This window comes from Anser anser (genome assembly GCF_964211835.1).
Source record: "Anser anser genome assembly, chromosome: 7".
Classification (NCBI taxonomy): domain Eukaryota; kingdom Metazoa; phylum Chordata; class Aves; order Anseriformes; family Anatidae; genus Anser; species Anser anser.
This window is the reverse complement of record NC_139727.1, coordinates 20,839,271-20,851,661: the sequence shown is the minus strand read 5'-3', so window position 1 is coordinate 20,851,661 and position 12,391 is coordinate 20,839,271. Positions and strand designations below refer to the sequence as shown.

The window sequence follows — 12,391 nt, the reverse complement described above, 5'->3', positions numbered from 1 at the left end:
GCCAGCTCCAGAGCAAAAGGAGTGTCTTCCAGCTGGCAAAGCTAGATTGTTTCATGGGCTGGAACATTTCCAGCTCTCTTGAAAGTGGGACATCTCTCTTGAAGCATCTACACTGCATGCCGCAGTGCTGTATGAGTAACAGTATCTCCCTTGCTGCATCTGATGGTTGATCATGGTCTTCCTGCTTCACCTTGCCACCAAGACTACAGAAGCTTGCTCTTGCTGATATTTCTGCAGAGATCAGCCCAGTCAGCATCCCTTCTCCTCACAAGGGACCCATGATACCAGGATGGGGAAGGAGGGAGGGAGACAACAGTGATGGTGTTAGAGGCACTGCTTAAGGCAGTGGACGTAGTCCCAAAGCACATTTTATTTGTGTTATAGATCTTGTTGTCTCATGTGTTGTGCTCTTTGACCATAGGTACGATTTTTGAGTTTTTTTTCCTACTACAGTAACGTGGAGAGCTTTCCTGCCAAAGAGATGCTGGGTTGATTTTCCATGTTGTTTCTGTGACTTCAGTGGCTTGCTGCCCAGGCTTCTGTGCTGCATATAGCTGCTCTTTGGCTTCTGTGGTGTTCCCAAGTTGGACTTGTTGCAGAACGGAAAGACTTCCCTAGAAGAGACTTTTTGCCTTTTCAGTATATGGGGAAACTGAGGCACAGGGTGATTATGAGTTGAAAGGTACCATTGTAGCCTGGGAAGAAATCCAGGAAAAGAGCCCAGCATTTTCAGGCCTTTAGTTCCTGCTCCCTGTACAGGTGAAGCAGCCATTTTCTGTGGCCGGCAGACATACAAATGGCCTCACTGACAGCGGTTGTCATTCCTATGTCAGAGTTCTGACAGTGTACTCACCAGATGTCTCTGCTCTTTTTCTTTTTCAGGAGGCCTTGGAGAACAGTCTGTTGCGCCAAGCGAGAATGCCACTTCAACCGATAGTAACAAAGCAGTTAAAAAGGGTAATGTGGTACCCCACCCAGACCTTTGGGTATCTTTTGTTTACTATTTTATCCTCTGTAAAACAAAGCTTTGTCCTGTGTATAGGTGTGTGACTCGATGCCTGGGAGACCAGCCCTTCCAAGGCATCTGCATTGTTGCATTTGTTGGTGTTGGTGGACTCTCTGCAAGGGCAGGTTTGCCTTTCATGGTGTGGTGGGTTGACCCAGGCATCCACACTTGAGCTCACTCAATTCCCTCTCCCCCAGTTGTATGGGGGAGAGAACAGGAAGAGCAAAAGCAAGAAAACTCATTGGTTAAGATTGAGACAGTTTAAGAAGCGAAGGAAAGGGGTGGGAAAAAAACACAAAACAACAACAAACAAACAAGTGATGTAAAAGCACTCCGCACCCCCTCCCACAAGCAGAGTAATGCCCAGCCAGTTTCTGAGCAATGGCTACCTTGGAATACAAAACCCTGCAGTTTTATTGCTGAGCATGGTGTCAGATGGTATGGAATATTCTTTAGACTAATTTGAGTCAGCTGTCCCAGCTGCATCTTCTCCCAGCTTCTTCCCTACACCTTGCCTGCTCACTTGGGTGGAGAGGGCTCAGCGGAGTGAGAAGAAGAAATCCTTGACACAGTGCAAGCACTGTTCAGCAATAGCCAGGACATTGTTGTGTTATCAGCACCGTTATAGCCACAAATCCATAGCAGCACCATATGGGCTGCTATTAAGAAAGTTAACTCCATCCCAGCCATACCCAATGCATATAGGTGGCCACAAGTGTTACTGGGCAGCAAAACAATTTGACTCCAAAGCAGAGTGTGTAATGCTGGCTGGCTGCTTCTTGCTTTTGGGATGTTTCAACTAAACTCATTTAAGCTTGTGTTCCCCTGAAGCTGGGAGATCACTCAGGCAAAGTTTAGCAGCTGTTTTTTCCCTACTCTTGTAGGGAAGGTATTGCTTACAGGATCAGTCCAAACCTGCAATATTACAGGTATTCCCACAGGGTTGCCGTGCTCTGTACAAGATGTTTGTGACCACTGTGTGCAGGAGGGACTGGTGTTTCCCCCTTGTAGACAGAAGCACTGAAGCAGAGAGACCACACAGCAGGTCAGTCTGTGGAGGGCATGTCCCATTCATGAGTGCTATGTTCATAGCCCAGTACTATATTCCCATGTCAGGGCTGCTCACGTCTCCTAAACTGCTGGCAGGCCTAAGGTAGTGAAGCAGTGGGCAAGAGCACTTGAGGAAGATGCTTCTGCTTGCAAAGCTGTGTTGGTTGCTTCTACCTCGCTGTTTCGCCTTAGAGGTTGGCTGGTGCTGCTGTCAGAATGAACCTGAGCTGCCTCTGCTAGCCAAGAGTCTGAGAGAGCCCTGAGTGAGTTTCACAGGGCAGCTGTGCCCTTCTAATGCCCCAGCAGTACCTTTGTGGGATAGATGTATGCAAACAAGGGGAGGGCAGTTCTTATTTCATTGTGGGAACCCTGCAACAGTGGAGCATCTGCCTTGCAGGGTCCAGCAGCTGGTTTGAGGATGGGACAACTTCTGAAGTGGCTGGTGCAGCCAGCATGCTGCGGAGGTGCTCCAGAGTTAAACGGAACAAAAGGCAAATTTCCAGCTTTGTCCTACAGCTGAGAGCAAGGCCTCTGTCAGGAAGGGCAGGGCCTGATGAAGCAGGAGGAAGAGTTTGAAGTTCATTCCTTCCATTCCTCTGCGCTGCCTTAATTTCCTTCCAATTGTTTTGATCCCTTCAGCCTTGACAATAGTGGTTTGCTTTACCCATGTTTCCGTGTTTCCGCTGGAGGGATGAATAGGAGAAGACACTCTCAGCAGCCGCTCTAATCCCAGGCGGAAGGGCTCAGCGGGGCTGGTGTTTTTTCACAACCCAGCAGCCCATGGCCCTGACTGGAGAAGCAAAGCTGTAGCCAGTCTTGATGATTTCCATACGAATCACAAGACCACAGCTGGAGCTTAGATCTCTCCTCTTGGAGCTTTAAAAAGGCCTGCCAGCACCAAGGAGCCACTGTCAGCAGAGTTGCCGCTTGAGAGCAAGAAATGAGATACCCGTTCAGTTTTTCTTCTCACATTATTGCTCCTTTTCATTAAAACGAAGAGGTTCAGCAAGGAGATTTGTACTAAGTATAGAATGCATCAACTTTTCCACCTTGAACATCCCTCCTCCAGCAGTGATTGTCTGTCTGATCTGTATATGTTTCCTATATTGAGAGAGTGCTGCTGTTTGACAGAGTGGGTAGCTAGAGACAGCAGGGTTGTCCCTTTACCCCTTTCTGGGAGAATAGGTTTGTTATAATGCATAGTGGGGGTCCATGACAAGAAGGGCCAGGTTTCCATGGATTAACTGTCTCCAAGTCCCAAATAAATCACTGGCAAATCTGCCTATGGCTTCTGGTTTGGTTTAACATCTTGCCTTTTCTGTTTTTCTTTTTCTGAAGCTCCAGGGTATTACCTGAGGGCTGCACGTGGAACTAAAGAGGATTTAAATGGTGTTGCCACTCTGTCTTGCAGACGGCAGGCAGAACACAACACTTGCGAGGAGACCGAAGAAGAAAGAATATAAAGATGAGTCAGGGATGGATACACAACCCTCTCCCAGAGTGCGCAGGGCAACCACATCCAGGGCTGAGAGGATTTGGCCAGGGGGAGTCATCCCCTACGTGATCGGAGGAAATTTCACAGGTCAGTAGTGAAAATATTGCTCCCTGTTTGCTCAGGGGTGAGAGTTACAAAATGTGTGGGAGATCTTGGGAGCAGTTTTCCCACAAATGGCTCGGATTTTGGGGAACATTTTTCCTAAGGCAGGGTGGTAAGCATGTGGTTGCACAAGGAACTGTGCGCTGTGGAAGCCTGAGATGGAAGTGTGCGGAGAGATGGTTCTTCTCTTGGAGTCCAAGAAATAATTGGGTGACTGGGTTACTTTTCTCGATTGCTTCAGGGACCAGCATCTGTGAACTGCAGTTACACCCTGTGTTTCCAGAAAGGGACCCTCTCTGCAGTTGGAAGAGCAGGGCAGTTTGGGAACCACTCCTGTACAGTGTGGGATTACCTCCCCAGTGCTGCTCCCCTTGCCAATTAGGGGTAATCCTCAAGACCTCCTTAACAAATTCACAAAGACCGTGCCTCATGCTGGCACCCAAGCTGCTGCCAGGAGTCTGTGAAGCCCTAATGGAAGGGTCTGTTCACCTCATGCAAGAGGAGGGGCTCGTGCAACCTAGCAGGATATTGAGTAGCTTACTAGCTACGGGTGTCCTACAAATTTGTCAGAGAACACACGTCCACATCCTTCAGAGTCTGACAAGAGAGTCTTCTCTATTTTGCGTGTGTCCCACTGCCCTAACCATCCAGAGGATGTGACACCATCCTTCCATTTGGGTGACTGTGTAAGAAGCAGCTCTCACAATAGTGCAATCCTCTCTTACATTCAGCTTGGTGTTTTGTCTCAGATAAGTGTCCCCTCTGGAACTCGTCTCTGCATTCCTTGTGCTTTTTTATGTACTTCTGGCCTTTTTCCACTTTTTAGTCTTTCTTGAGAGTGGCAGCTTACTCTGTAGCCCTGTGTATCCCAGAGGCTATGCTGGAAAGGCAGTACTGTAGTGAGGCCTCCTGGAGCCACGTACTGCTCTGGGGCGTCACTTTCTGGCTGTGTGACTGTTCTGGATGCAGCTGAGTGACTACTGCAGGTATCCTGCTCCCTGGGATGCAAAGTGCTGTCGCCTGTCTTCTTGCTAGTGTGAGCCAGGCATAATACCCTTCTTGCAGGTGTTTTCCTGTTCAACTCCTGATTTGTCCCTGAGTTCAAGCACAGACCAGCAGTGTATCTCTGTGCCTTCTTACACAGCCCTCAGACCACTCTGCCTCTAGCTACGATACAGCTTTTGCTTCTGATTTTAAAGATAAATTTTCTGGCAGTAGTTTTGCCTCAGTTTTGTGGAGCATGTGTAGCAGTGATGTGAGATTCCTGGGCCTTGAAAGTTGTGCGTGGTGATTTTATGTTGCAGCATGCCACTGAGTAGCTGGTGCACAGGCAGAATACTCAGCAGCTGTGCCAGAGTGACCTTTACCAATGAGGTGACATTTCTTTTATGCAGAAACATCGATGTATTTAATCAAGTTTGTGGCCCGTTTAATTAGAGCCATTAATTCATCAAGCTCAGGAAGAGAGAAAAGTATGATACAGTAAGTGCAGAAGTAGGAATAGGGTTCCAGATTCCTGTAGGTGTCTACAGGTATAGGATTGACTATTGGAAAGGTTGACTGTACCCCTATTCCTATAATGTCCATTAGAAATTTTCTTGAAAGCCAGGCCTTGACTGTTTGCTACTCTTGGATTTCTTTTTCAGGAACCCAAAGAGCTATCTTTAAGCAAGCTATGAGACACTGGGAGAAGCACACTTGTGTGACATTTGTGGAGAGAACAGATGAAGAGAGTTTCATTGTGTTCACATACAGAACATGTGGGTAAGCGATACGTACATTTCCTGAAGCTATGCTGCAAACGTGCCTTTCATTATATGGCTTTGTAAGTCTATCTCTGGTCAGAATAAATACGGGGGGAATCTGTCCTTTCTGGATTCTTTTCCTAGGATAACATTTAAGGTGTATGTATGCATTTTTACAGACATGCAGTTATTTCTTTCTAGATACACATACATATACAACTGTGTTCATGCATACATATATATATGTGTATATATATATATACACACTTGCACACTGAAGTACATTTAGTGTATGAAACTGCTGGCCTGTCCCTGTCTCAGACTTTCCCAATTCAATGATGACCTGCATGGATTTGTGGGTTTTCTTTTCCAGATGCTGCTCATATGTGGGCCGCCGAGGGGGGGGCCCTCAGGCCATATCCATTGGAAAGAACTGTGACAAATTTGGGATTGTGGCTCATGAGCTGGGTCATGTGGTAGGTTTCTGGCATGAGCACACACGGCCTGACAGAGACCAGCATGTCACAATCATCAGGGAGAACATACAGCAAGGTAAAATGGCACTTCTGGTTATTCTGCTTTGCTTTCGGGTGGGTGGAAATCTTCTTCCTTGCTGGGCTTATGCAAAACCCTAGTGGTCTGTGAGCTGGGATGAAGAAAAAATATTGCTAGTCCTTGTCTAGAATAAGGGCCAAAATAGTTGAACAAATAGAAGTTTTGGATGTCCAGCTGGAATTGTTGGAATGTAGGAGGATATTTCTTTAATTCTAGACTCTCAGACCGGGAAGGATTTTTTTTAACTTTTTAAGTGATTTTTTTTTTCACTTTGTATGACAACACAGGTCAGGAGTACAACTTTTTAAAGATGGAAGCTGGGGAAGTGAACTCGCTGGGAGAGACTTACGACTTTGACAGCATCATGCACTATGCTAGGAACACGTTCTCCAGGTGAGAATCATAGACGACCTGTCCTTAGTACTATTTTTAGCAGTCATCATTGGCTGTGTGGAATACCTGGAGCCTAGAAGGAGACCAGTGGTTTATTGCAGAGATATGTGGCTGTGAGCTCTGATGCACTACAAAGCTTGGAAAACATTTGAAAAAGCAAGGTATGTGAAGAGAGTTATTGTGGACTACTTTTTTTTCCCTGCCTACTGTATTCACCTGGTAGTAGTAATCCGAGAGACTTTCCAAAGCTGTGTTAGCATGTTTTGCAGCCTTCCCAGCCAGCATGTATGTGTGTGTATCTGTCCACCTGCAAGGAGATAATGCTAAAATCAACTTTGAATCTCATGGTTGTGCAGCTCTTGCTTTTGAGTTACAGTATTGCCTTCTGAGACCCCAGCAACTTTGCCAAAGACTTGAAACTGTAGGTCATGATTTTTAACTGCTGGGGTATTTTTTAACCATTTGTGTATGTGTTCTAGATCATAGCCTTGCAACTTTGTAATTCTGTGTGATTGGGTTCCTCATGGAGTACTTTCCAGTCCCGTTCCTGACCCAGCTAATTGGCCGATTTCTCTGTGGGGTGTTACTTGCCCTTAACTCCCATCTTGTCCCTCCAGATGCAGCCCATTTTCTGAGCAGAGAGCTCTACTAGGAAGGTGTGGTGAGGTGAAATTAGTATACTTATTAATGTCCTGGATTTGGAATGAGAGCTACTGGATGACCAGCTCCATTTTGCTACATTTTGAAGGTTTTTCCATAAATACAATAGGAGCTTTCCTTCACGATATACCCCAAGTAAAGGGGATGAGAGGTAGAGCCCAAATATTCACACTCTCAAGAGCTTTTTTATTGCTGAAATTAAATATGTCTTTGGGGCTTTTTTATTTTATTTGCCAGCTGTATGGGAGTACTGAGTCTATTGTTTTGTGCTTTTGTTTCTGAAACTTTGTATCAAGCAGGGGAAAATTATCAAACTTGCTAAAGTGTTGCTTGTTCTGGCAGGAGGAGATGGTGGCTGAGCAAGGGTGCTTTGCAGCCTTTAGAGGTTTCTTTGGATCAGATACCCAAAGCAAACAATTTTTCTTCCCTTGAGGCATCTGCTAGCTCCTTCCAGCATTCGCTGGACTCTAAATGGTTGGAATTGTCTTGCACAAAAGCAGGATTAAGTTATTACTGCCATTTATATTGTGGATACCTTTGAGTCTGTCTCTCTTGAAAACCAGGGTCCTTCAGAACACTGCTGGGCCAAAAAGGGATAAAAATGGCAAGAGTCCTTCTAAATTTAAATTGGTGCTTAATAGGATTTTTAAGTCTGTTTTCTTTAAGTCTTTTGTCTCTGTGACCCACCCTCACCCCAGTACCAATCTTTGTGCAGTAATTGAACTGAGCACTAAGTGGATCTGTGGGCTGATTGTGCTTTCAGGGTAAATAGGCAGTGCTGGGAACAGGCTTTTACTTTACCAAAGCCTGTCTTGAGATCTGCTGACCTGGGGGAATGACGCTTGCTTTGACCAATGAGCACGGATACAGATTTGTGAGTGTGTGCATGTCCCCTTCCCACCTTACTGAATTTTGCAGGTATTAGACAACTGCAACTAACAAAGGCATAGAGCCCATGAAGATACTAAATTCTAGCAAGGTTCATTATGACTAGTAGCTATATATGAGAGGCCCTGCATAACCTTACAAAAGGAAGGACCGTAGCAGGTTAATACATCAGCAGACTATAGAAAGTCCATGTAGAAAAAAGATAGTATGAGCACCATACCAATGGAGAACAACATGTGAATGAGGAGAATATGAAAGATTACGAATAATCTGGCACAAGAGTCTCTAAAGCTTTACCTGCGACTCATTGTCTTGAAGCAGCTCTTACACAGCAGTCAGCACAACTTCGTTGCTTATAACTCCTGGTGATAACAAATCATGTGGTGTTTAACACGTTCAAATACTGCTGCAATTCCTAGGCCATTTTTATTCTAAACTTTGTGCCTAGGACAGAAATGTACAGTTTCTCTGAGACACGATGAACCCTAGCAGTGGAAATGGCTTCCATTGGTGCTTTTGAAAAATGCTGCAGGAATTGCTTCTAGTTTTCAATTCAGAGAAACGTACTTCTCACTTGCATCTGTGGCTGGCAAGAATAGGAGTATGGCATAAGAGGCTGTAAAGACAGCAGTAACAAGTTTTTACCCTGGCAATGTCTGTTCTATGTCAGAAAGTTGCTTGTGGCTTAATATGGCCCCAGCTTTTATTTCCTGGTGCATTCTTTACAAACATGGAAGCAAATTATGTTGAATTTTGCTGCCTCATAAAACAATTTCTATAATTGCTTTCAAGATCTCTACAAATAGCAGTTTAACAATAAGAAAGTTTAAACCTTCAGACTCCTAAGCAAACAGTGGATTACCTTAGTTCAGTAAGCCTCTTGTTAGTAGGCCTGGTGGCACGTCCTGGAGTTACAGCACATGGCTCTGCTTTTCTGCGAAGCTTCTGTTGGAGTCAGGGTGCAGGTAACACTGTTTGCAAGGCAAGGGGCATCTTCTTCATGTATTTGCAACACGCCATCCTAATCCTATGTAAGATATGTGCACATCACACTTATATCCTCAACAGTTTTTACTGTGTGAAGTAGGGTTATGCTGTCTCTCTTCTGCAGATGGGGTTGTAACTACAGAGTAGGGACAAAATGTAGCTGTCTGAAGTTGGGTGCTTAACCTGCGTTAAATATCTGCTTCCTCGAGTGGTGTTTAAAACACCTGTCTCTATTGCCCTCAGATGGGAGAGTGAATGATCAGCATTTCTCAAGATTAGTTGATAACTTCATCATGATATTTGCATAACACATTTGTGGTGCTATGTGAATCCTAATGACTCTTGAGAGCATCTCTACTCAAACTCTGTCATTCTCAGCTGATAGTGGTGGTGGGTTGTGCTTGACTTAATCAATGCATTGGGCAACTAGTGCATACTCTGCCTATGCCTGCACATCAGGAGAAAGGGGCATATGGTATTCTGGTTCTCTTCCTCAGTCTGGAAGAAGAGGTTAGGTATCTTATTTAAGAATGGTTCTGGTGTTATACTGCCTGAACTGCCCTGTTTAATGGTATCTGCTTGGTGTTTATTAATTTGTGAAGCAAAGTATTAGTGCTCTTAGAGACACTCACCAAACATGCATCTTAACATCATCAGTATTGCTAACCAAATGGGGGTTGGTTGGGCAGCACGGAACTGCTGGAACCTATGAGGTTTAGGCCAGAAAGGCTCCCTCTTGTTCTCAGTTTCTTTGAGTGTGAAATGATAGGAATATTGCCTCCTTGTTTGGAGCCACGTTCAGCAATGCTTGTGAGGGGAGTACAAAATTCAGTTGGTGGAAAAAAGTGAAACCTTAAATCTTCCTGCCCCAGCCTAGGGTACATCCGTCTGGAAGAAAGTGTGTTTGGCAAGTAATAAGGGATCACAAGGTAATTTGAAGTTGTATGTTGTTTGCTTTGTGTGAGCAATACCCTAGATGTATGCTATGTGGAGGAGGCTGGAGGCTATGTGTATGCAGTTGTGTGGGCTGGAATGGCCAAAAGAATCAAAGGTTTACATGCACAAGTGGTGGTTACTCTGTTAAACTTTGTTAGTCTTCACTGGTTGAGCCTGGGAACCAGCAGAAAGCATTTCACTGCCACAGAACTATGTCCCTGCCAATTGCCAAGTTCTTTTATGAACTCCTGAGAAGGCTTGCAAAACTACCATGAGCAAACTGATCTGTCTCTGTGTTCATGTTGTTTCTGGAATTGGAGTATTTTTGATGCATAAATAAATTCAGACTGAAGCATGCAGCTGGCATGTAGAACGCCAGCCTGAATTTGTCAATCAACATTTGATGGGCTTACTTCAGAGCTTGTAAGCACTGATTTTATTGCTGATCAGGAATTTTCCTACCACTGGGGAAAAACAAAACAAAACAAAAAAAACCACCACTCTTCCTTGCAAGAGTTGATTCTAGTTTCTTAAGCAGATTAAATTCCTTCCCCTCTATTTCTTCTGTCAAATTGAATATTTACAAAAGATTTTTTCCCACAAAATATGTTTAATCGAATGATATTTTCTGTTCAGGAATGCTAACTACGGCTTTGGACAGCTGTGATCTGCATGCTCTGCTTGCGGTATTTATTTAAAACTAAGCCAAAGCAAAAACTATCTGAAATTTCTTCTTGAGGTCCTTACTCAGCTGAGCAGCCCAATGAATAAGCTTAACCCATACCTGAAGATTCTTTTATCAGGACTTGCAGCACTAAAATTACTGCTTCTGCCCTGACTTTTCCATTTGACTCTATGAACTAGTATCCGTTCCTTTAGAAAGAGAAGTCTGCGTCACGGAGCTGATGCCGAAGCTTCAAACTCACTGTTAGCATTGGCACTGTCAGGCCTGTCAGACATTCAGGGATGCGGTGAAATGGCTCCTGTGAATTGGACAACCTGACTACTAGAGCTTCAATTTTTACCAACCTGGCATTCCATTTTCTGATTCCTCCCTCCCACATTAGCTGTGCAGTCCTAATGCTCTCTTGTGTGCAGGCTCTTGTATGTATGCACTGACTTTGCATTTGGATGGAAGTGAGGCTTGAGCTTAAATCCTTTGCTGGACTGAGATCAGAAGTGCAGTAGAGAGCTCCCAAGTATGAAGTACAATGTGGAAGAAATAGTAGCAAGGGAAAAAAGGCAGAGACAAATGGAGTTATTAGCCTGGAAACTCATGCAGAACAAAGGTAGAGCACTTGATCTGTTTCTTGTCTGTGGCAACCACAGCCACTGCTGGTCCAACCCCATCTGCTACCGAACAAACAGCCCTTCCCTCTGCTCATAAGTGTCCAATCTGTGCTCCTGCTAAGCCAGATGTGCCGTGAACCTTCTGCAAGAACATTTCATTGCCTTTTCTGATTTATGGCAACGGATGTGTCTATGCTGAAACACCAAACAGTGGCAATTCTGATATATCAAAAGAATTTACTGGCTTGGCAGACTTGCCTGTACGTTTGGAAGCTATCTGCTATAGGGAGATGGCCACCTCAAGACATGCAGTTGTTAAAATATGTATTACTCTTTCTTGTTAGCATGGGATACTTGCTCAAGGAAATGGAGTGGGAGGCCTGCCAGGATGGTTTTCTGTGCATCATGTCACTTTTCTTACTTCACTACTCTTTGTCTCTCTGTTCTTCCCTTTAGAGGGGTTTTCCTCGACACCATCCTTCCCCGTCGTGATGATAATGGGGTCCGGCCAACTATTGGTCAGCGTATTCGCCTGAGTCAGGGAGACATTGCTCAGGCGAGGAAGTTGTACAAGTGCCCAGGTAAATATGGCTTGTGGGAAGAGCTCCTGCTTTATCGTAGACGAAGTTGAAAAGCATGGGAGTTCAAGAGCACGTTAACAATCTCTTTGATGAAAGGACTCAGGAAATGTAGGCCATCAAATGCTTCAAGCTGAAGCTGTGGGAGAACTGAACTTGTCTAACATGTGTCTCCTATTAGTACTTTGCCAGTATTTCTGTTTTAGGGCTTTGGTATCTGGTAGGTTGGAGTCTCTGCATACCTGCTGTCGAACTTCTGTTGATTTTTTATATAGGTGTTGTCCCACGGGAGAGCTTTAGTGAAATCCTAAGTGGTTATGGTGTGTGTTGCACTAAGGTTTTGGGAATAACATGGAAGACAGCTCAGAGATTTTTGAAACAGCCAGGTACTGGATGCTGGTGCTTTGGACTGCTGAGGGGAGGGTTGCATCCTTCTTTCTGCTGCAGAAGATGTGATAGACTGGGAAGAGCTTTGGTAGAGAACCTATCTAAATGTATGTGACTACTAAAGACAGATAGTCTGAGTCCTGCTTTATCTGAAGTCTGCAAAGATTGGCAAAAAGAGCATTGGTGTCACAGCTATGATTTGGAGACTAAATTTATCCAACAGAATAAAAATCCTTTTAAATTGGAGATGTTAGTAGAAGTTTATGCAACAGTTTTAGATGAATAGATTAATACAGAAAAACAGATTTCAGAGAAGAAT

The 12,391-nt window shown here is 44.5% G+C and overlaps 1 protein-coding gene across 18 annotated transcripts in view; it reads left to right on the top strand.

Annotated features, from left to right (window-relative positions):
• Positions 1 to 12,391, top strand: part of TLL2 (tolloid like 2) — a 93,241-nt gene that overhangs the window by 45,098 nt on the left and 35,752 nt on the right. For 16 of the 18 annotated variants that reach the window (XM_083844921.1, XM_083844922.1, XM_083844923.1 and 13 more), the window contains 6 exons: positions 883 to 957; positions 3,468 to 3,638; positions 5,300 to 5,417; positions 5,772 to 5,950; positions 6,241 to 6,346; positions 11,564 to 11,688. In XM_083844921.1, the coding sequence (XP_083701047.1) occupies positions 883 to 957; positions 3,468 to 3,638; positions 5,300 to 5,417; positions 5,772 to 5,950; positions 6,241 to 6,346; positions 11,564 to 11,688 (774 nt within the window). Of the gene's footprint in view, positions 1 to 882; positions 987 to 3,467; positions 3,639 to 5,299; positions 5,418 to 5,771; positions 5,951 to 6,240; positions 6,347 to 11,563; positions 11,689 to 12,391 lie in introns of all 18 variants that reach the window. The other 2 variants (XM_083844916.1, XM_083844917.1) reach the window with 1 other exon arrangement.